Source organism: Zingiber officinale, chromosome 10B (genome assembly GCF_018446385.1).
Source record: "Zingiber officinale cultivar Zhangliang chromosome 10B, Zo_v1.1, whole genome shotgun sequence".
Classification (NCBI taxonomy): Eukaryota; Viridiplantae; Streptophyta; class Magnoliopsida; order Zingiberales; family Zingiberaceae; genus Zingiber; species Zingiber officinale.
In genome coordinates, this window is record NC_056005.1 from 15,399,682 (window position 1) to 15,425,392 (window position 25,711).

General features: G+C 36.2%; 1 protein-coding gene across 2 annotated transcripts; it reads left to right on the forward strand.

Annotated features, from left to right (window-relative positions):
• The first annotated feature begins 1,696 nt into the window (after nt 1-1,696).
• LOC122029421 (probable protein S-acyltransferase 22) lies at nt 1,697-25,636 on the forward strand. 2 transcript variants are annotated; one of them, XM_042588399.1, is made up of 9 exons: nt 1,697-2,204; nt 2,280-2,393; nt 21,284-21,673; nt 22,621-22,689; nt 22,767-22,838; nt 23,056-23,172; nt 23,270-23,350; nt 23,717-23,911; nt 24,703-25,636. In XM_042588399.1, the coding sequence occupies exons 1-9, from the start codon at nt 2,163-2,165 to the stop codon at nt 25,468-25,470; spliced, it is 1,848 nt and encodes a 615-aa protein (XP_042444333.1). In that variant the 5' UTR covers nt 1,697-2,162; the 3' UTR covers nt 25,471-25,636. The 2 variants fall into 2 exon arrangements, with proteins under 2 accessions (XP_042444333.1, XP_042444332.1); XM_042588398.1 differs by having other exon boundaries at nt 1,698-2,204; nt 23,044-23,172.
• The last annotated feature ends 75 nt before the right edge of the window (nt 25,637-25,711 follow it).

Genomic DNA, 25,711 nt, shown 5'->3' on the forward strand with positions numbered 1-25,711 from the left:
CGCTCATCTTTTTTCTTATTCGGTTTGAAAACATTGTATTGTAGTTTTATTTCTGAGAAATAAAAGAAAGTTTTAGTATTATTTTAACTCATTTGAATTTATTGTGGTGAATAATATGATAAATATTTTTATAAATCTAGAATACTAATCCAAGTAACTATATGGTCAAAAGCATTTTGCCCATCCAACACGTTGACACTTTTTGGTATGAAATGCTTAAAAACTTCTAGGAGATTTCAACCATTTGTTCTGGCTATGTCTTCGGAGATTGTATTATCACGCTGATGAAATATGTTTGTGGTTTTAGACCTGCCACTTAGGCAAGTGTCCCTTAAGTGTGCATGCGGGCGCACACCTGAGGCCACGCGGCGCAATAAATATGTATTTTTGGGATTTTTGAGATGTGATTTTTTTTTTATGTTTTTCATTTTTTTTTTTTTAAATTCTTAGTTTGAAGAAGATGTCATAGGGTTTGAAATTTATAAAGGAGCTAGGTTAAAGTGAAAGGACGCTCGTTCTTATTTACTATTTAGTTTTTTCAATGAACCTCAACTATTAAAAAAACTAACAGTTAATCGTAGCCCTGACAATTTTTAGGTGTTAGACTGATAGCGTGTCTTGGTTAGTAAAGTCTTATGAAATTTGAATATTATTTTTCTTTATATAGTTATCGTTCACAATAAAATTATCTAACGATGGCGGAGGAAGATTTTAAAAGAAAATATAATCTACCTAGAACATCCACAATCAATAATATTGAATATATATTTTTTAAATATCTATAATTCTACATCTATATTATTAATTAAATATCTTACTCTTTGAATACTTCAAATTTCATAATCAAATATTTCACAAATAAATATTTATAAAAGATACAAGTCAAATATCTTAAATATATATATTTTTAACTTTTTTTATTAAAAAACAAAGAAACATAAGTCCGGTGATTTTAAATTCCCTTAAAAATATTCTCTTCCAATTAAAATATTTAAGACGAAGATATTTCCATGTCTTTGGAATTTTTTTTACTATATAAACATTGTGTGTTGAAATTTTCAAGAAAAAATATAGATAGTATGTGGATGGTCCAGAAGTCCAGTATCATTTGATTATATATTTATTTGGAAGAATTTTTTTTTATAAATTTATCATAATTAGAGGTCGGATTCTCTAGTTCATATTTTACATATCAAGGATGAGCCACTTATATAAATTGGCAGGAATTGATAATTTCCACTTATTTTATAGGTGAGAGCCATCAATCACTACTAATATATACAAAAGAATCATCCTTCTATCCATAAAAATAGACTAGAGGATCTCAATACCCATAGTTAAAAATTAAATCCGATCTAACTGTGAGTATGTTGGTGAAATCTAAAAATTCCACCGCTGCATATAAATCCGAGAATAAAGTATACACAAGAAAAAAAAATTATGTTAGCTTCATTGACAAAGTATACCCAAGAAAGAACACAATAAATATTTTGTAAAAAAATTACATAAGAAAATTTCGTAAGGAATTTTACCACAGAAATGTACCGAAAGCTCTTTTATTTGGTTAACCCAAATCACGGCCAGCTGCGCTCCAGTCATGAACCAGACAGAGAAAAAGAGACCGGTCTGAGAGAGAGAGAGGTCACACTCTCACAGCGGCATTTTGTAGGCACCCAGCGCCCGCCCCATGTGCGTTCAGCCGTTGCCAATTGTCATCTCTTCTCTCTCCCATCGGCCGCCTGAACCCTGACGCGATACGACAGGTCCTGACATGGACCCGACTGGGGATGCCCAAGCCCCAAGGGCAAAAGGGGTCTGCTGACAATTAAGTGAACAACGGTGGGCGTAAAAAGCAGCACGCCCTCCGCTGTATCTTCCCATCGATGACTTTACCTCCAGAGCATCAACGAGATCTTTTGGCAAAGCTTCACAGGAGACGAACAACCAAACAGCTCATTGCTTCCCCCCATGTCTCTGTACCTGCCACCGCATTTAAGCTCCTGAGGCAGGAATCTCCTTTCGCACTCTCTTTGTCAATATCATCGCTTCTGGGATTGTAGCGCTAGAGGCTTGTGGGTTGCAGCAGGATGCGTTGTAGTTGGATTTGGTGTCGTAAAATCTGAAACTTTCAACATATCGGCTTGGGGAACAAGCAGTGAAAGATGAGGAAGCATGGATGGCAACTTCCTTATCATCCTCTCCAGGTCTACATATATTTTCTTTTCTCTATTTCTGGTTTGGTTGCGATTAGTCTTATTTTTTCGCTTGGCTCTCTACAGGTGGTAGCGATAGCTGTTTTTCTTGCTCTCGGATTTGCTTTCTATGTGTTCTTTGTTCCTTTCGTGGGGAAGAAGCTGTTTCAGTATGTCGTAATGGGGCTCTACACTCCTCTGGTATGACATACTTTTCACGAACTGTTCCTTTCTTTTGTTTTCTCACTTCTTGATAAATCTCTCGATTTTATATCTCCATCATTTGTTTTCTGAGTCCTGTCGTTTCCATCAATTAAATTATTCCATCTAGTTAGGTACAATGTGTTAGACAATCTTCATTGCCCGTCGGAGAATACAAGGAGAGTTGTTGCTGAATTGAAATATACTCAAAGTTTAACTTAAGAAGATGACTGAGCTGATAATCTCATACGGCCAAATAGGAAAGAAGAGTGGCTTGAAAAGCTAGGCTGCCTCGAAAACTTGGCTGAGCTGAGCTATCTGAGTCCGAACTGAGCTTAGGCCGAGCAAAACTACCCAAGTCCGAGCTGAGCTGTCCGAGGCTGAGCTGAGCTGTCTGAGGCCAAGCTAAGCTGTCCGAGTGCTCTTGAGTGAATCCAAGTCGGCTGAGTACTCCCAAGTGGAGCTGAGTCGCCGAGTTGTCGAGTACGAGTCGGCGGAATGCTTCTGCCGAGTCCGAATTCGGTTGAGTTAGCTGAGCGGAGTACTCCTGTGTCCTAGTACTCCCGAATCTGCCGAGCTGAATACTCCCAAGTTTGCTGAGCCGAGTACTTCTATCAAGTCGGAGAGTAAGATGCTAAGGCCTAATTTTGACGCACTTTCCTTAAAACAGATTCGTCTCATCTCCGGCTATGCTTCGAGGTTGTTGTGGGTCGTCTGTTTCCCAAGATACAATGATACACCACGAATATCACCAAGCACTGATGGTCGCAGCGAATTGAATTCGTACCTGAATGCTACCAACATGATCCATCGAATAGAGTGCTCAATAGAGAGAAAGGACGAGGGGAATGCGATGGACATATTTCTTTGCTTCTGGCTCTTCTTTTCTTGCTCTTGGTTACAACCTCCTTATATAGGAGCTTAGACCTTTGCAACATTCAAATGACCGAATAAAAGCCATTTATTGCCATTAATTTGCCCAATTGGAAATGTATGTTGGTTATGGTTTTTTTATTAATTATCGATTAATGCATCCATTTCATTTGACTAGCAAGCAAAAGAATTATTCACATGACAAAATGTTGGTTGATCTATATGGAAAATTTTGCTTTGACCTGTCTGACATTCGACGCGCGCAGGTCGTGCTTTCACACAAGTCAACTTTATTTAGTGCAAACCAAGCTCTGGATTTGCACCCCTTTAGCACTCATGCGTGAGAGAGTCTCTTCCCATACATATGTTCACAACATCAATACATGTGATACAATATAAATGAACAATAAAATCATGAAACTTCGGGACTAAAAATCCATGTACAATGAAGTCTCCTTCGGCCACCTTTTATTGTTTCCATTTAAGTTTTCAACAATCTTCCACATGAATAAAAACAGGGTATGTACATTCAACAGTTAAGTCCAATATAGGATAAGTGGACTTTACCTTTTGAATTTACTCTTGTGAAGATTTGTTTGCTTGAACTGTTATACTGTTTGTATAAGTATTGACATATCTCACCCATGATTCACCCTGATACAACTCAGTTCTTATAAGTGTATTCGTTCTTGACCATGAACAAGCCTGGTTTTAATAAGTGTGTCTTCAATTTTTTTTGAAGCGGTTCCACTTCGTTCTCATCTCTTGGGAGTATTTTACATTGCTCCATCATTAAAAGTCATATACTTAACCTCCATTTTTCATTGGATAGTTTCCCCACTTAGTTAATACAGTTATGTTGTCCCATTGAATCTAGTTCTTGGGATTTCTGTCTGCATATGTTGGGTTTCTTTTGAACCAACGTTTTTTATTGGCATCAAATCTATCCTTCGTGATGAGCTTACAAGTAACTCTCGATTTAACCCTTTAGTTAGTGGATCTGTTAGGTTATCCTTTGAGTTCATATAGTCAACCATGATAACTCTCATTGAGAATAGTTGTTTAATGATATTGTATCTACGATGTATATGTTTAGATTTGTCATGACCAGATGACTTTATGCTCGACCAATTGCTGATTAACTATTGTAATGTATGTAAATTGTCGGCACATCGACCATATAAGAACATCTTAATTATCGTAGCCATTTGGACTTTTCACTACATTTGTCAAGGGCTACAAACTCGAATTTCATTGCGGATCTGGTTATTACTGTTTGCTTAGAAGATTTTCACGAAATGATTACACTTTCCAAAGTGAATACAAATCCACTTGTAGACTTCAAGTCTTTCATGTCAAATATCTAATTCACATCGTTATATCCTTCAATCACAGTAGGATATCTCGTATAATACAGTCTATATTCACGAGTATACCTCAAGTATCAAAGTACTTTTGTTATCCCTTTTTAGAAGTTAACATTGGGATTTCTCGTGTATCTACTCAATTTACTTATCGCGTAAGCTAAGTCTCTCGTGTCATCAGGTATATCAAACTTCTGATCTCTCGAGAGTACTCTATTTGAGAGCTACTTTCTTCTTGATTTTTTGATAGATGTTGACTCGCGTCTATCGGTGTTCGTGCCGATGCAGTATTACTTTTAGTGAATTTCTTAAGAATCTTGTCCATGTAATAGGACTGAATAAGAACAAGTTCTGCTGTTTTAAGAATTTCGCTCCGTAGAATCATATAAGCTAGGTCTATATTTTGCATGTCAAACCTTGAGTTCAACATGTCTTTAATAGATTTGATTATCTTATCATTACTGTAAGTATACCATCTACATATAAGCACAAGATGACATAATCATTCTCTGTGACTTTCATGTAGACACATTTTTCCAATTCATTGATTTTGAATCCACATTCCTTTGTGACATTATTAAATTTTTCATGCCGTTGTTTGGTGATTATTTCAAGCTGTATAATGACTTCATCGATCTATAAATCTTGTTTTTAAATCTTCGCGCAGAAAATCCTTCAGGTCGCTTTATGTAGATTTCCTCTTCTAAATCTCCATTTACAAAGGTTGTTACAACTATTTAATGTAATTCCAGATTCTATAGAGCGACGATAACCAATAATACTTTGAAGTTATTTTCTACATCGGAGAATATGTATCAAAGTAATTAAAGTTTTTTCGTCGTCGATAACCTTTAATTTCCAATCTAGCATTATACTTATCAATTGTGCCGTCTAATTTCATTTTCTTCTTGAAAATTCATTTGCAATCTAGTCGTTTACTTCCTTGAGAAAGATTCACAAGTTCTTAAGTGTGATTTTACAAGATAGAGTTTATCTCAGATGCGATTGTCTTTTTTGAGTGAGGTATATCAGAAGAGCTTATTCTTTTGAGTAACTTTAGGACTCACTTGCAACCTAGTAGTTTACTTCTCTAAGAAACATATGCTCAAGGAACGAGACATTTTTCGATTATACTCATACACAAACAACTGATACACAGTGCTATTATGTGCATATCCAATAAATATGCAATTAATAGTTTTTGGTTATATCTTAATCCTTTTCGGATCAGGCACCAAAAACTTTAGCAAGACATCCTCACATTTGCAAATATTTGTAGGACAGTCGTCTTCCATTCCATAATTCATAAGAGTTCTTATCTATTTTTTTTTGGATACCTTATTTAAAATGTAATTCGATGTTAACACAACTTTCACTATAAGAACTCCAACGGTCCAGCTCAATCAAAGAGCATTCATCATCTTTTTTAGGTATGATTCTTTCGCTCAGCAACCTCATTTTGTCGAGGAGTATAAAGAGTTATTTCGTGTCTGATCCCATGTTCAGCACATAACTCAGCGAACGGTGAACCATCTTTATCTTTTTTTTTAAGTTGGTTTCAACCTCATTCTTATAGAGAATAAATTTTTCTATAGTTTCATTCTTACTTTTGAGAAGATACATATAGCAGTATTTCGTATTACCATCTATAAAAGTGGCGAAGTATTTATTCTCACCACATGTCAGTGTACCATTTAGGTCGTACACGTCGGTGTGAATTAACCCAAATAGTTCGTTGTTTTTTTTAACATGTTGAAAGGATGACCTTGTCATTTTCGCTTTAACACAAATCTCACACTTGTCTTTTGGGTGAAAGTGGAATATAAGTATACTTTGTATGTTAATCAATCTACGTAACATATCGTAGTTAACATGTCCTTGTCTACCATGCTACAAACACGAAGACTCGAGTATATAAATAGAAGATTTTTCAATTTTATTAACCTTAGGCCTAATAGCCATTACACTAAGCTTGAATAACTTAACGGTTATATAACTCTTTCCTGAAAACACTCCATTTTTAAATAGAACAACTTTGTCCTACTAAAAAATAATACGGAAGTCATGCTTGCTCAAAAGTGATCCGAACACTAGATTCTTCCGAATTTTTGAAACATACAACACATTGTTTAGAGTGAACTCCTTGTCCAAGGTTATCTTCAACGCTACTTTTGTTTAACCCATGATGTCTGCAATTACTGAGTTCCCCATGTATAACTTGCCCTTATCTTTGATGTCTTTAAAGTTGTGGAGTAACTCTTTATTGCAGCATACATGTCTAGTGGCACCGGTAATGATTCACTATTGTCGCGGGTTTAAATTTATCAGATTCAGTTTAGAGACCACTGCGTAGAGGTCGTCTATTTCTGATCTCTCGTTCAGGTTGACCACCTGCTTTTTTTCAACTTTATGCACTTCGAAGATTTGTGATCGACTCCGTCACAGTTGAAGCATTTCCTAGAGAACTTCTTGCTTTTGCCTTCTCTATGTTCTATCTTTGAAGACTTGGGATTCTTTCGTTTCAAATTTTGATCGTGCTTGACTACATTGACTTTAACAGTATAGTTTTCTCTCTAAACTCTTTTCCTCAATGCGAAGTCTAACAATGAATTCTTCTGTGCTCATCTTCTTCCGCTTATGCTTTAGGTAGTTCTTGAAGTCCTCCATAATTGCTGCCACCTGGAAGGTTCCACTTAGCACTAGGCCTTATGGGTGAATCTCTTGTAGAATCACCTGAATCTCTTGGACTTGGTTGATAACCATCTTGGAGTCAACAGTTTTTATAGTCCACGAATCGGCTTATAATGAATTTCCCTTATCTTCCGTTTTTTACTTCATGTCCAGAGACTCCCACAACTCCTTCGTCGTTCTCTTCGTGCTATACACAGCGTATAACGAGTCGGCAAGCCTGTTGAGGATGTAGTTTGGGCATAAGTACTCGAAATGAGTCTATGCCTCCAATACACTGATGGTCTGGACATTAGTAGCATCCTCATGCGTGGGATGTTCCTCTTTGAAGAACTGAGCCAGATTCAGTGTAGTCAAGTAGAAGAACATCTTCTACTTTCACATTTAAAGTTTAACCCAGTGAACTTTTCTAGCATTTCCTCGTGGTTGATTGAAACAATTCCAATCGGGACGGAGGGATCTTTCATGTGATGAGTCTGTTGCACCTGAACACGACCATCTCAACGGAAATAAATCTAATTTAAGATGGTTAGACAATCTTAGACAATGAAGATTGCTTGATGGAGATTACAAGGAGAGTTGCTTTGAAAAGACTTAACAGTCTTTCTAGCAATTTTTCTTTTCTTTAGAATAATTTTTTTTTGTTATTATTCTTTATCCCCTACTACTAAACCCAAGACAAAGTCTTGGAAATCTCGATTATTCTTTTCATATACCAGAATGACAAACCCCCACCAAGAAGGCTACAATATAGTTCGTCTACCCCTCTTCAATGGAGAAGATTTTAGCTACTGGAAGAAGATGATGGAATGCTTTCTGAAGTCGATATCAACATGTGGTTCAACAATTAAAAGGGATACAAGTCACGTAGTAAAAATGGAGAATTATTAGAACCAGAAGAATGAGATCATGATATGAAGAAGAAGGCTCAGATCGACTTCAAAGCCATAAACACCCTCTAGTGCGGCTTGACAAAGGAAGAACTAAACTGAGTCGGGCCCTTCGAAAATGCAAAAGAATTATGGGATCGATTAGTCAAACTACACGAAGGAACCGACGACTCCAAGATAACAAAAAAGGTCTTCTTCTGAATCAATTATTTAATATTAAAATGATACAAGATGAAACAACAACTCAACTACACGCACAAATTAAAGACAATCAACGAATTCCACCTCGTCCACCATCATCTAGAAAACCGCGATGTAATAAGGTATGCGCTAAACTCTTTCCCTCGAAATGCATTATGGGCATCAATGGTAGATGCCTATAAAGTTTCGAAAGATCTTTCAATTATAAAATTAGATGAACTTTTTTTGCGAATTAGAATTATATGAACAAACTAACACTAGCCAAGACGAGAAAGATATAGCTTTATATGCAAGTCAAAACAAGATCAAGGAGGCTAAGTTCAAGTCAAAGTCAAAACAAGAACTTGAGAGCGAGTCAAATTCGGATTCAAAGAACAAAGAAGAAATAGTAAACATGGTAAGAAGAATGTTTACTAAAAAGAAGTTCAATAGAAAGAATCTGAAGAAAGTACAAAGCATCCCAACTATATCAAAATCGGAGATAATCTACTTCAGATGCAACAAGAAGGGTCACTACAAGCACGAGTGCCCCAACTTAAAGGGGGAGAAGACCAAGTCTGCAAGAAGGAAAGCACTTAAGGAAACGTGGGACAAATCTTCATCTGAGTAGTCGGATATGGAAGAACCGAAGCAATCAAGTCATCTTGCACTTATGGCTATGAACAACGGATCCGAGTACGAGTCGAGCCATGAATCTGTATCCGTTTTAGAAGGACCAAAAGAGGTAAATTTATTTTCAGAATTTAAAATACGCAAAATTATTAAATGTTTATTAAGAAATTAACTAAATCCGAGCCTCAGAATGATTTGCTAATTAAGGAAGTCAACCACCTTAAGGAGCAAGTCAACTTAAATCTCTCAACTGACCTTGTTCAAGAGATAACTTCAACTCAAGTTGTAAAACTTGTGGAAGAAAATTCCAACTTGAAAGGTCAAGTAGAAGGACTCAAGAAAACATTGGAAAAGTTCAACTTGGATTCCAAGTATTTGAATATGATGCTTGGATTTCAACGAGCTGTGCATAACAAATCTGGACATGGATATGAAACTAACTCAAACAACAAATCCTATATGTCTATGTTAAGTTAAAATATTAGAAACCTAGTCCAAACATGGATTCCGAAAGCTTCTCTAACAAAGCAAGTATGATCAAACCGATATTTTGTATTAAAAAATAATATTTATTACTTAAAACATGAAATCAATTTTTTAGGGGAGGTGGCAAACTAGTTGTCACCTCAATAACATAACTTACTCGTCTAGGTATTTAGGACCAATATATTAGGGAAAATTTTAACTTAGTTCCAGAAATTGGGATGATAGTAGGTTAGGGAAGTTAAATCGAAAGCATGTCTAGGAGAATCATATGTGTTCAACCTAGTGCAATCAACTTAGTGAAACTAATAGAAGATACCCTTATCTAGTCTGAACTAGTTGGAGCAAGACTTAGTCTTAAGTCCTTTGGGCAAGACTATTTTGAGAAGTATTTAGAAAGTGGTCCACTGTTGATACTCAAGATGACCATATGTCTCACCATTGACTGAAAATTTACTCTTAAAAAACTTACTTGAGTAATCGAAAGCTGAGTCTGAAGCGCATATTAGTTAAAATTATTCCTTAAAATTAACAAACAACTAAAATTGAATTGAAATTAAATTAAAATTAAAATTAAAACTAATTAAAAATAAAAATAAAAATAAAAATAAAATTAAATAAACTAATTAAAAATAAAATTAAAACTAGAATTAAAATTAAATTAACTTAAAACAAATTAAAATAAAAACTAAAATTAAATTAAAATTGAAACTAAAATTAAATTAAAATTAACTAACTAAAATTAAAATTAAATATAACTTAATTAACAACTGACAACTTAAATAAACTAAAACCAATTTTAACTTACTCAATTTTTAAAATTTTAACTCCTAATCAATTATCAACTTAAATTGAAAAGATAATATCAAACTTAATGCAGTAAATTATCTAACACAATTAAAATAAATATTAACAGTTGACCAAACCCTCGATTCGGTCGACCAAACTCTCAACATTTTACTTGTGTAATGGCTGCCTCGGTTGACCAAAAATCTGGTTCAGTCGACTGATAACATAAATCAACCTATCATTAATATATCGGTCGACCGATTCCTTTAATAGATCGATTGAATACTGAACAACTCTTTCTAATTGGGTGATAACTCCAAAACTTTTAAGGGATCAGTCGATCAAGCTTTATATAAGCGAGACCTGGGCATAAAGCTTGATTCATCCAACACCTTTCTCCTCTTTCGCCTTTTTCTCTTTACCCCGTTGCCTATAGGCTTTCTTGAAGTCTTTTTACAACCCCATCATGCCTCGGTACGATTTCAATATCTTTATTCTTCATTTAAGCTATGTTTATTTATACTCTGTATTCTTAATTGTAGCGAAAAAATACGTAACATTGCACAAAAGGAGGCTAGCCCCTTGAATCTCAGCCAAAATCCTAGGTTTTCCACAGAGGACCTATACCAATCCTTTAACAAAACTTTCTTAGTTATAGAAACTTGATGCCTTGATCTTCTCTTCTATTAGACCTACTGTCCTAGTATTATAGATATAATACAACATTATTTTGTAGATAGTCTAGTCTTCTATAGACATGCATACAATCCCACACTATATACTGAATTCTATCATAATCTGTGTGAGATTAATGCTCATCGTTATAAGACTAGAGTTGCATCAAGGGATATGATATTTGATTTTAACATATTCCTTCGTTTCTTACGCATGCACACTTCGCTTAACCAGAGTTTTCCCTATCTGTCATACCCTAATATTTTACTTGATCCATTCTCTCATTTAACCCTCGATATCATGTATGCCGACTTTTTCCAAGGCCCTCAACCAACGAAGATGTCATCAGTACCTCTTAGTCCAAAAGACAACACACTTTACAAGATGGTTGTCTCATGCATTCATCCTCTTTCATTTAGAAATTAGGCAGTCCTGCGTCCAGTCCATCTCTTCCTGATGTATGCACTTAAGAATAAACTGGATTTGGATTTTGGTTACTGGGTTTTTAAGTCCATCATCTACTATTTAGGATATAGTACCTCATATAAGGTCCATATGGCTCACTGTCACATCCTTACCGCTTTTATAGCAAGCATCATTAGGGGTAGGAGTCGGACTTGGAGAGTTGATAGAGTTATCTAACTTTGACTTAATGGGTATCCATCAAATGTCCTTGGCTGGGATCAAGGCTAGTTCTCAAGGTTTGGTATATAAGCGCACTCATCGTGTTACGTTCGACCTGCTGGAGAGGAGGTCAATATTGAGGATGTACCTATAGCTATTGAGGAGCCCTATGTTCCACTGATGACTCAGGAGTTCTCTCTGACTCCATACTTTGATGCAGCTTAGGAGACATCATCTATAGTTCCTCCACATACTAGTGATCCTTTTAGTCAATTTTGAGATGACATCTTTGGTCATTTCGACTTTCTTTAGACCATGATTCAGGATCAATACATTTCTTTTCAGGGGCAGCTTGCAGATTTCTGCCAGGACATGATTGAACGAGTAGGTACTTTAGAGGCACAATATAATAGGATGTTTGACTATTTTTGAGTTGCGCGCGATCCTCCATCTCTGCCACTTGATGCATGATTTAGCATACTTCTAGACTATTATTTCTAATGTTATGCTTAACCTTTTGTTGACATTTTGATTATGTCATTATGTATTCAGTATTAATGTTTTATCATTTTCTATATGCTCATTCTCTTTGTAGAATAGGAATTTATTGTATCATTTTTAATTGTTAATTTTCAAAAGCTTCTTTTCTTTTATACCCATGTTTTACAGAACTTAGGTTTTCAAATATATCAGGATGGAATTAGCTTAGGTAATATTGTAGAAAGCATGATCTGATAGCTTTAGGAAACCAGCATCTCATAAACACAATACGATCTCTTGTTTGTGTATTATAAAACGTAGAATGAGGTGAGATGCTTAGGCCATAGTCTAGATTTCAGATGTTTTTATCAATGTAACGATATAAATTCGGGCTTTAAACTTACATTGATCAAGTTGGGTGATCTTCAAAACTAACTAGAATCTAAAACACTCAACTTGACTGACTTTAGTGACAAAGACTGATATCTTATGGTAAACAACCAAAAGCTAAAGTTAGACATTTCAAAATAAGAACTTTTTCTAGATGTTTCCACTATGCATGCTTGGACTTTAGGATATTTTTTTAAGGGGAGCACTAACATCAATTTTGGAAGAAACTTATTTTCAAATTAAAAAAAAACTATTTTTGAAACTATTTTTCTTTAGAAATTTCAAAATCTATTTAGAATTTTAAAACTTAGAAATTTAAAAATTTATTTCAAATCTATTTCGAAAAACTTGAAAAATATGGGGGAGTTTATCTTAAGGAGGAGAAAATTAAGGAGGGACAATAGTTTTGGAAAATAATTTTTGCTAAAAAATTTCGAAAATAAGTTTTGAATTAAGAATTGAAATTTAAAATTCTAAGGGAAAATAATTTTTGCTAACAATTAACTTCCCCTGAATTTAACTTCTCTCCCTTTGACATACATCAAACATTAGAGTTACAACACAAGCATCAATTTTGACAAAGTTTTAAAAACTTTTTGAATTACTACCAAGTTTTGAAGTGCCGAAGTTATAAGTATTTGAAAAACAATATTTGAAATTTTATAATTTTGGCTGTCCAAGAAATTTAAAATTTTCTATGTAAAATTTTGAAATGATAGTTCAAAATTTTGAAACAATATTCTGAAGGAAAAATAGTTATGGAAAATATTTTTTGCTAAAAAATTGAACTTAAATTTTTAAGAAAATATTTTCAAGTTTTTCGAAATAGATTTGAAATAGATTTTGAAATTTCTAATTAGATTTTGGAATTTTTAAAGAAAAATAGTTTTTTTTTTAATTTGAAAATATGGAAATACGTTTCTTCCAAAATTGATGTTAGTGCTCCCCGTTAACACAAATCCTAAAGTCCAAGCATGCATAGTGAAAACATCTAGAAAAAGTTTTTATTTTGAAATGTTTAACTTTAGCATTTGGTTGTTTACCATAAGATATTATTTTTTGTCACTAAAGTTAGTCAAGTTGAGTGTTTGGATTCTAGTTAGTTTTGATTAAGAAAGATCAACCAACTTGATCAATGTAAGTTTAAAGCCCGGATTTATATCGATGCACTGATAAAACATCTTAAATCTAGGTTATGACCTAAGCATCTCAACCCATTCTACGTTTTACAATACACAAACAAGAGATCCTATTGTGTTTGTGAGATGCTGGTTTCCTAAAGCTATCAGATTATGCTTTTTACAGTATTACCTAAGATAATTCCATCTTGATATATTTGAAAACCTAAGTTTTGTAAAATATGGGTATAAAAGAAAAGAAGCTTTTGAAAACTATCAGTGAAAAATGATACAATAAATTCTTATTCTACAAAGAGAATGAGCATATAGAGAGTGATAAAACATTAGTACCGAATACATAATGACATAATCAAAAGGTCAAACATAACATTAGAAATAATAGTCTAGAAGTATGCTAAATCATGCATCAGGTGGAAGTGGCAGAGGATCGTGCGTAATGCGAAAATAGTCAAACATTTTATTCCATTGTGCCTCTAAAGTATCTACTCATTCAGTCATATCCTGGTAGAAATCTGCAAGTTGCCCTTGGAAATAAATGTATTGATCCTGAATCATGTTCTAAAGAGAGTCGAAATGACTAAAGATGTCTCAAAACTGACTGAAAGGATCACTAGTATGTGGAGGAGCTATAGACGATGTCTCCTGAGCTGCATCAAATCATGGAGAGAACTCCTGAGCTATCAGTGGAACATAGGGCTCCTCAATAGCTATAGGTACATCCTCAATATCGACCTCCTCTCTAGCAAGTCGAATGTAGCACGGATGAGTGCGCTTGTATATCAGACTTTGAGAACTAGCCTTGATCCCAGATAACTCTATCAACTCTCCACGCCCGACTCCTATCCCTAATGATGCTTGCTATAAAAGCGGTAAGGATGTGACAGTGAACCTTATATAAGGTACTATATCTCGAATAGTAGATGATGGACTTAAAAACCCAATAACCAAAATCCAAATCCAGTTTATTCTTAAGTGCATACATCAGGAAGAGATGGACTACCTGATCTTAAGATGAATGCATGAGACAATCATCTTGCAGAGTGCGTTGTCTTTTGGACTAAGAGGCACCGATGACATCTTCTTTGGTCGAGGACCTTAGAAAAAGTCGGCTTACATAATATCGAGGGTTAAATGAGAGAATGGATCAGGTAAAGTATCATGATATGATGGATAGGGAAAAATCCGGTTAAGCGGAGGGCGCATGCGTAAACGAAGGAATATGTCAAGATAAAATATCACATCTCTTGATGCAACTCTAGTCTTATAATGATGTGTATTAATCTCACACAGATTATGATTGAATTCAATAATGCATGTCTACATAAGACTAGACAATCTAAGGAATAATGCTGTATTATATCTATAATATTAGGACAATAGGTTTGATAAAGGGAAGATTAAGGTATCGTGTTTTTACAACTAAGAAGGTTTTGTTGCTAAAGGATTGGTGTAGGTCCTCGGTGGAAAACCTATGGTCCTGGCTAGGATTTGAGCTAGCCTCCTTATGTGCAATCTTACATATTTTTTTGCTACAATTAAAAATACAGAATATAAATAAACCTAGCTTAATTAAAGAATAAAGATATTGAAATCGTACCAACGCATGATCGAGGGGTAAGAAAACTTTGAGAAAGCTTAAAAGTGGTAGGGTAGAGAGAAAGAGGAAAAAGTGTTAGATGAGTCAAACTTTCTACTTGGGTCTCGCTTATATAAAGCTTGATCGGTCGACCAATAAATGGATCAGTCGATTGATCTTTTAAAATTTTCAGAGTTATCGCCTAATCAGAAGGAGTTGTTCGGTATTCAGACGACCAATTAAAGGAATCGGTCGACCGATATATTGATGATAGGTTGATTTATGTTATCGATCGACTGAACTAGATTTTCGATAAACCGAGGTAGCTGTTATTGCTGGATCGAAAGCGCTAGGGGGGGGGGGGGGGGGGGAATAGCTCTTGTGGCTATTTCGTATTCGTTCGATTTAAAACAGAGTCGAAAATACGCAGTGGAATAAACTAAAGGAAACAAAGCAACACACAAAGACATGAGGAGTTACTTGGTTCGGAGCCTGTGATGACTCCTACTCCAAGGCCCGCGATCGTTGATCGCTTCCGGTGGGCAACAACTATAAGCTCGAAACAATAGTACAGAATTTGAGTTACAATGAGTGCAATAATAAAAATTATACCGAACGACAGAATCTTAAAGTAGCGGAACTCCGGATCGTCGGAAACTTGTAGCAGCACTTCAGGGTGTTTTTGAAGCAGCGCGTTGTAGCTTGATCACTTAGATATTGTTATATTGAGATGTTGCCTCGACCCCCCTTTTATACTGTGCTGGAGGCGCCTCCAAGGCTGTCCGAGGCGCCTCCAGGCCGCCGAGTCGCACGCGTGGATCAGCTCTGATCTGGTCGCACCTTATCCCACTGAAGGCGCCTCAAGGCTGATCCAAAGCGCCTCCAACGCCTGGTCCAAAGCGCCTTCAGCCTGGTCCGAGGCGCCTCAGCTCTGCTGCGCTGGCTTTTTCTGGCTCGCACCCGAGGTGCCTCCAAGCCTCATGGAGGCACCTCGGACACTGTTCATCCGAGGTTAAATGTGCTTCTTTGTTCTTGCAAAATGTGTTAGTCCCAAACACAAACCCTGCAAAACAAAGTTAGCATAGTAATATGATAAATGATATAATCGACAATCATCGGACTGTCCGGGTCTGACTTCGGATTTCCAACCGAAAACCCTAGGTCGACCTGACACCTACTGTTCCTTCTACGGGGAACGCGTCCTCACCTACTCCACTCAGGAGATTTACCTGTTGCCAGTACGATCCTTTAGATCGACTGGACTTTTGCTCCGCGTTCGAAACTTCCGGACTTTCTGCTGGACTTCCGCTTCCCAGCCCGTCCAGTCTTCCACCTGGTTCGTGACACCAGGACTTTCCACCTAGGTTACCACCCCCTAGGACTTTTGCCTGAAGCTCTCGGTCCGCCAAGACTTTTCGCATAGAGTTATCACCCCATAGGATTTTCCACCTGCCTAACCGCAGTTAGGACTTTTGCCTAAGTACCACTTAGGACTTTCCTGCAAGCTCCATGAACTTGTTAGATCATAAGACGACTTAACTTTAAACCCTTTGCCATTATCAAAACTTGGGTTCGATCGTCTGATGCTTCCCGTACCAATAGTTACACGAGTTAAATGTTGGGGGTTGGGTTGACCGTATCGAGGGTTCGATCAACTGATAATATATATATATTTTTAATTGTGTGAGATGATTTACTGCATTAAGTTTAATATTAACTTTTCAATTTAAGTTGATAATCGATTAGGAGTTAAAATTTTAAAAATTGATTTTAGTTTATTTAAGTTGTAAGTTGTTAATTAAGTTAAATTTAATTTTACTTTTTATTTTAGTTTTAATTTTAATTTAATTTTTGTTTTAATTTTAATTTGTTTTATGTTAATTAATTTAATTTTTAATTAGTTTTATTTAAGTTTAATTTTAATTTTAATTAGTTTTAATTTAATTTCAATTCAATTTTAGTTGTTTGTTAATTTTAAGGAACAATTTTAACTGATATGGGCTTTAGACTCAACTTTAGGTTAATCAAGTAAGTTTCTTAAGCGTAAATTTTCAGTCAGTGGCGAGGCATATGACCTTTTTGAGTGTCAACGGTGGACTACTTTCTGAATATTTTTCAAAATAGTCTTGCCCAAAAGAACTTAATACTAAGTCTTGGTTCAACTAGTTCAGATTAGATTGGGGTATCTTCAATTAGTTTTACTAAGCCGATTGCATTAGGTTGAAAACATATAATTCTCCTACACATGCTTTCAACTTAACTTCCCTGACCTACTATCATCCCAATCTCTTCTGGAACTAATTTAAAATTTTCCCTAATATATTGGTCCTAAATACCTAGACGAGTAGGTTATGTTATTGAGGTGACAACTAGTTTGCTGCATCCCCTTGAAAAATTGATTTCATGTTTTAAGTAATAAATATTATTTTTTGATGCATAATATTGGTTTGGTCTTACTTGCTTTGTTAGAGAAGCTTTCAGAACTCGTGCTTAGACTAGGTTTCTAATATTTTGAATTAACAGAGACATAGGATTTGTTGTTTGAGTTAGCTTCATATCCAAGTCTAGATTTATTGTACACAGTTCGTTGAGATCCAAACATCATATTCAAATACTTGGAACCCAAGAACTTATCCAATGTTTTCTTGAGTCCTTCTATTTGACCTTTCAAGTTGGAATTTTCTTCCTCAAGTTTTGCAACTTGAAGTTCCCACTTGAACATGGTAAGTTGAGGGATTCAAGTTGGCTTGCTCCTTTAGGTGATTGATTTCCTTAAGTAGTAAATCATTCTGAGCCTCAAATTTAGTTAATTTCTTAAATAAATATTTAATAATTTTGCGCATTTTAAATTTTGAAAATAAATTTACCTCTTTTGGTCATTCTGAAACGGATACGAATTCGTGGCTCAACTCAGACTCAGACCCATTCTTGGATCCTTCGTTCATAGCCATAAGTGCAAGTTGACTTGATTGCTTCGATTTTTCCATATCCGACTCCTCTGATGAAGATTCGTCCCACGTTGCCTTAATGCTTTCCTTCTTCTTGCTGACTTGGTCTTCTCCTCTTTTAGGTTGGGGCACTCGTGTTTGTAGTGACCCTTCTTGTTACATCCGAAGCAAATTGTCTCTGATTTTGATGTAGTTGGGATGCTTTGTACTTTCTTTGGATTCTTTCTATTTAACTTCTTTTAAGTAAATATTCTTCTTACCATGTTACTATTTCTTCTTCGTTGTTTGAATCTGAATCTAACTCGCTCGCAGGTTTTTTCTTTGACTTGGACTTAGCCTTCTTGGATCTTGTTTTGACCTGCATATAAAGCTGTATCTTTCTCGGCTCGACTAATGTTAATTTGCTCTATTCACAAAAAAAGTTTATCTAATTTTATAATTGAAAGATCCTTCAAAACTTTATAGGCATCTACCATTGATGCGTGCATTCGAGGGAAAGAGTTTAGTGCATAGCTTATTACGTTGCAATTTTCTTGATGGTGGCTGATGAGGTAAAGTCCGTTGATTATGTCTTTAATTCGTGCGTGTAGTTGAGTTGTGGTTTCTCCTTGCATAATTTTAATATTAAATAATTGATTTAGAAGATCTCTTTTTGTTAGCTTGGAGTCGTTAGTTCCTTCGTGTATTTTGACTAGTTGATCCCATAATTTTTTTGCATTTTCGAAGGGTTCGACTCGGCTTAGTTCTTCCTTTGTCAAGCCGCATTGGAGGGTGTTCATGATTTTGAACTCGATCTGAGCCTTCTTCTTTGTATCATGATCCCATTCTTCTGGTTCTAATAGTTCTCCATTTTTGCTAGGTGGCTTGTATCCCTTTTTAATGCTGAACCACATGTCGATATCGGATTTCAGAAAGCATTCCATCCTCCTCTTCTAGTGGCTAAAATCTTCTCTAGTGAAGAGGGATGGACGAACATCTGCTGTAGCATTCTTGGTGAGGGTTTGTCATTCTGGTATATGAAAAAAATAACCAAGATTTCCAAGACTGTATTGAGTTTAGTAGTGCGGGATAAAGAATAACAATAACGAAAAAATTATTCTATGAAGAAAAGAAAATTGCTAGAAAGTTTGTTAAGTCTTTTCAAAACAACATGCTCTGATACCAATTATTAGATCGTGATAGACGAGAGAGAGGGGGTGAATCTTGTTCGTTTGAAATATTTTCTTTTCGTAAAAACAAATCAAAGTAAATAGCAATGGAAAATAAAGAACACCTTTGTTTTTACTTAGTTCGTTGTCCCATGACTACTATTTCAAGACCCGCGATCCTTGACCGTACTCATTGGGCAGACCACTAATAATAGTTCTTCCAGAGGAAGCAAATTCGTACAAGTATGAATACAATGAATATTCAAGTATGAAAAGAATTTACCAACAATACAAGTATGATGATTTAGCAAAGTTGTTGGAGAGCTTTCGGAGCAGATATATCGTCACTTGCATTGCATGAATAGTAGCAGCACAGAAGAGACAGAATGAATCGGAGTGAAAAGTTGTGTTCGGCTCGAGCCTAGACCTTCTTTTATAAGCTTCATTCGGTCGACTGAAAAACCCTTCGGTCGACTAAATTTATCAGTCGACTGAACCTCCTATCGGTTGATTGAACTCCGTGTCTTTCGTTGTTCACCTCGATCCGATCTGTCCGATCTCGTGATTTCCGGTGTTCGGTTGACTGATCAAGTCTATCAATCGACTGATTATTGAAAATTCCTTTTTCGTTAAGATCCGATCTTCTGCGTCATCAATGCCATTTAATGTTGGATCGACTGATCCCTGGGTTTTGTCAATCGATACATCGGAATACCAAATGTGCTCTACGTGACCTGAACTCTGTGTCATGTCAGCTTAGTTTTGTCAGCTTAGTTTTGTTGACTGAACCTTCTTTCAATTTCTGCAAAACAGAGTTAGTTTGATATAACAATAATATTCCTGTAAAATAGAGTTAGCACAGTATGAAATAATGCATGAGTTAAAAAAGACAGTAAGACTTATCTTGATCTCAACTTGGAACCTTCCATTGGTTTCTTTAGTTGGATCAGCGCTTAAGGTTTGTCCCTTCGGACACGACCTCACCACACTACCTCCAGTAGCTTGGCTCAACTCACCTGTTAAACATCGGGTCCTCCAGACCTGTTTGGACTTAGCTGCTCAGCATCGGATCGGCTACCAGGACTTCCACTTGACTTGATATCTGGTCCTCCAAATCTATCGAATCAACCTGCCATATGTCAGGTTCACTTGACCCATCTGGACTTACTGCTTGGTTCCACGATTTGTTGAGATTTTCCTTGTCTAGCATCGGGTCCTACTGACCTATTAGGACTTTCTGAGTTGAGCATCCTGCACACTAGATTAACTTATCGGATAATAATAAGATTTAACTTGAACCTTTGATAACATCGAACATAGGTTCGATTACAGTGCTCTTTGCACCAACAAGAACAACTGCAATTCATTGATCCTTGAGCATATGATAATGTCTCCTGGGATAACTCAGCTTGTCACCTCTGGTTATCTGTGGCTCTTATAAGTGCAATTACTATAACAGCTCCTCGATATATTTCATCAACCAGGCAGACCTTTATGAGATGGTGTTCATAAACAGATAAACCAATTTGGATTGTATTGGACGTTAAATCTTTGATAATATATTTATTCAAAAGCAAGTTCCTGACCGTTACCATGTTTTTATGTATGCATGAAAGGTCATGATGTATGATCTTTGTAAATATTTGTGATTATTGATTTTAGATGGTACTCATTCCTCATATGTTGAACTTTCAGGTGGTCTTACTTTATAAATTTAATGAAAAATTGCATATAAATATCAAACAGTTTTCAGCTGCCTTATATTTTATTTATATCCAATTCCTCAATTTGAAGGGGAGTTTGGTGCAACGGTAAAGTTGTTGCTGTGACCAAAAGGTCATGGGTTCGAATCCTGGAACAGTCTCTTGCAAAAAGCAGGGTAAGACTGCGTACAATGGATTTTTCCTCGGGACCCCGTATAGCGGGAGCTTCATGACCGGGCTGCCCTTTATCCAATTTCAGAGACAGAGAGGAGTATACTCTGATGCCTTCTGTGTTTTTATTTTTCAGGTTATTTCTGTATTCTTTCTATACACGTGGTGTGCAGCAACAGATCCTGCTGATCCTGGCATTTTCAAACCTAAGAAGTCTCTTAAAGTAGGGGACTACAGAGAACAAACATTTTCCAAGGAGTCTAAACCAGAAGATTCAACCAAGGAACTAAATGCTGAAACAACCAGTGCAAAGCAACTCGATGGGAGTGTCAATTCAGCTAGGAATGAATTGAATTCAGAATTTGAAAGTGAACGATTGCCTGGATGCACTACCACATTTTTGGCAGTAGTTTTGAGCTGGTGTGGCTTGTCTTTTCTGTGTAATTGGTGTCAATCACAAGAGCAGTCTTCTGAACACCAACTTAGTGAGCAAGGCATGTTTTACTGCAGCCTGTGTGAAGTTGAGGTATGAGATTAAAGATTATATGAAGTTTCTTCTCTAGTCTACAGACCTATTTTTAAGGAAAGTCCACAGTCCATTCTCTTATCCTTAACATTGTTTGCTTCTATAGTTTCTATTATGAAATCAGTTTAAGAATCTAGAAATTTATATTCTGTTGGAATATTTGTATTGCTATTTGTTGGGAGTCTTGAAAATTATTATCGATGATGGTTGACAACTGGTGTTCCTTGAGTTGGAATGTGCAATTATACATCCACTCTACTTTTGCTTTCAGGAAAATGAAAGCTACAGTTTGCTACTAATGCCTTTTTAGTTCCAGCTTTATCATCCGCTTCTATTGCTGTTGCATAGTAAGTTGTTTCCTTGAAAGTGATTCAGAAGGTATGGTGGCTATACTGACAAGAAAACTATCTTCCATTATGTCCGAGGCATCAAAAGTCATTGTCTCATCCTGATCAATAAATTTAAATTTCCATATTGCCTTGGGTTCTATTTCTTTACCATTTCCTGTTTAGGTAATTTTCCATATTACCTGATCAAAGTCATGTATGGACTGAGGAACTGTGCAATAACTCATTGCAAAATTACCTTTCAGATTGCAGGTGATAAGTTGCAATTTGTAGGCTAAGCAATTTAAGAAGGGAAGTCTAAAAAGCAATGAGGGTGCTTCCCATGTAGCGCAATAGGATATTATTTGAAAAAAAAAAATTAGGGCAGTTAAGATAGTATTTTACAATTTTCAATTGCATGATCAAAATTAGATAAGCACTGTATGGATGCATAACTAAAAAAACGATTACTAATTCAGATTTTGGGTTACTTAAGGAAAATGAGATATTGAGATGTCTCGATCATGATAAGTCACACATGCTTTTCAAGAAAATAAAATTCTTATGTTCTTTATACTAGCTTGATTCTTTTCTAGTACTTCCTAACTGTATGTATTGCAGGTGTTAAAATATAGCAAACATTGTAGAGTCTGTGACAAGTGCGTTGATGGATTCGATCATCACTGCAGGGTCAGATATTTCTCCATTCACAACCTTAAATGTTTTGTTCTCTTGTGGTAATATATGATACCCATTTTATCTTGTAGTGGATCAATAACTGTATAGGAAGAAAAAACTACAAATGGTTCTTCATCCTCATGGTGTTTGCTCTTCTCTTGGTAAGCACAAATATTTCCTAGCATTCAGATAGTTGCATTTGTCATAGTGAGTGATACTATTTTCTTAGGCATAAATAGTATCATCTGTGTACATCAGTTTAGAAGATACTATTTTCTTAGTACATGAAGGACCTGATTATAGAATGCATTTTATGTCAGGTCCTTTTCATTCTGATTGACTATTGCTTTGTGCACCTTGAGACAGCTTATTCTGCAGTGGGCAGTTGGGATACTTGTGCTGGTACTGTGTTTCCTTGAGCGAAAGCGATTTTCTGCTGAAATTGTTTCAAAGCTGGGCAGTAGCTTTTCTTTGGCACCATTTGTCATTGTGGTGGTGAGCACTCAGGAGAAATTGAATGAACACTAGACATATCATAATGAGGAATTATCAAGGTTCTGCTTCTAATTTAATGCCGTGTCTTAAATTGCAGGCTCTGTCTACTTTATTAGCCATGGTTGCTACTCTACCAGTTGCACAACTTTTCTTCTTCCACATTCTTCTAATAAAAAAGGTACACACTTTCTTCTTTCTACTCTGATGCAGCAAACACTTTACTAGTTACACAACTTCTACACTCGAATGAAAGAAAAAAAAATACACTAGTGCTCCAATATCTTTATTCTATTTTAGGATATAGCAAATATTGACTATTTTCATAAAGATTTCATATTCTTTATATTCATCCATATGCACGGAGCTGTGCTGAAATCTACAAGCCAACTGAATTTTCACAACTTGTAATTTGGATATAATAGATTTTCTGTAGAGTCTGAAATAAATAGCAGTATAGGAATCATGTAGTGTTGTTGGTTCATCAATGCTGGAGAAAGTTAACTCTTTTAAACTACCTCTAATGCTTTGCATGGATGTGCCACAGGGACTCAGTACGTATGATTACATAATTGCTTTGAGGGAGCAAGATCAGGAGCAGGAGCAACATGCTGTTGGTGGTCAGCAAAGTCCACAAATGTCCCAAGTGAGCTCTTATACTGGACTTAGCAGCACCAGTTCGTTCAATGCATTCCATCGGAGTGCATGGTGTACTCCGCCAAGATTATTCCTTGAAGATCAGGTATTGTTTTCTTGGGTTCATTCTCTAGCAGTGGCTTGTGCACACATAATTGACCAAAATTAAGATACTTTTGAAGAATCTTTCCGTGAAGACCATTTTTTCACTGCTTGACGCGAATCAATTTGATCCAAAAGTTTATCTTCTTGCCAAGATGAAAAACAGTTGTTCATGGCTTGCATATGAGCTATATCTTCCTTGTTAAATCCTGATTCTATCACAGCCACTTAGCTATTCCTGAGACTCTCCACCAAAAGTTTCATGAGTACTAGTACTCCAAGCACCCAAAGTTCTAAGTGGAATGCATCTTTTGGTTCTTTATTAAGTAGAGAGTGATATGGGTTGATATCATAAAGGACACACAAAAGGAACAATCATTATTGATTGTTAAGATGCCATGTTCGGGGATAACTGGTATCAGATTGCACTTTGTATTCAAGTATGAGGTTGGTTCAAGCTAGTTTTGAACAGAGAGCTCTTTTGGGTGGTGGGCCATGAGCTGCAATAAGAAAATTAGTAGATTTTGGCTGAGGAGAATGTCATGAAGTGACTAAGGACATTTGACTCAATATTGGTTCGGATTCCATGTCTGTTGTTGCATAGATGTACAGAATCACCCCAAACTTCCAGGATTTGTGTTTTTGTCCATGCTAGTCTATAATTGAAGGGAAGATATCTATATTTAGGCCTAACTTAAACTGAAAAGTGATATTTGTATAACTAGCAAAAATACATTATTCTGTTTGTGTTTTTAGCTTTTGTTTTAAGACTCATGGGGTTCCTCCTTTTCCCAGTTTGATGTAGTACCCCCAGAAATTGGCTCATCTGCATATCATACAAACAAGAAGGTGATGGAGGAACCAGTCAAGAGGAGAAATCCTGGAACAGTAAAAATTAATCCGTGGACACTTGCACGCCTAAATGCTGAAGAAGTTTCAAAAGCTGCTGCCCAGGCAAAGAAGAGATCCAAGATACTGCAGCCGATTGTTAGACGAGAAACTTTGCAGGAACAAGACACAGAAAGTAGTATTGGTAGTGCCAGTGACAGAATGACCCTGGGGTCTGATAACTGGAGGCAAACTAATAAAAGGGGAATGGTTCCTGTGGATCTTCCTCTTGAGCCTCTAGCAAAAATTTCTGCCAGTGCAACTGACAGCAATGCCAGTGACCTGGCTCCTGAGACATCCACCAGTTTAGCACCTCTGCAGCTTGAAGCTAGGAATGCTTTTGGACCAAACATGCCAATGCCGTCAGCCAGAGCAGTTTCCTCCTCCCCCGAGAGCAGTTTGGATTCCCCTGATCTACATCCATTTCGGATATCCTCATCAGGTACCGAGGAAGTACAAGGCATGAATTCTTTTTCATCTTTAGGCAATGCTCCTCCCAAGGGTATTCAGCTGTCAAGATCAACCAGTGATGGATACGAAGCATCTGGAGGTGAAGATAGTGATCGGATTCCGTCAAGAATCATTCACAGATCATCAAATTGGGCAAACATTGTTCTTGGCTCCGAACATAGTCAGATAACAGATGATTTAAAATCATACCCTAGACAACATTAATGCATCATGCATTTTGAAACCTATGTTAATCTCGGATTGGATTAGACTAGTTTATGGGATGGCCATTTTTTTTTTGTCAAGGAGATGGCAAAGGATGGAATCTACGAGCCTGGATTTTGTCTCTCGCAAGAATTATTTGATATTGCAACTTGCAACTATTGTTTGATATGTCGTGTCATTACTTATTCTACAATCTGTGTTGTCAAGGCTGAGCCGGGAGATACACATGCTGAGTAATTCT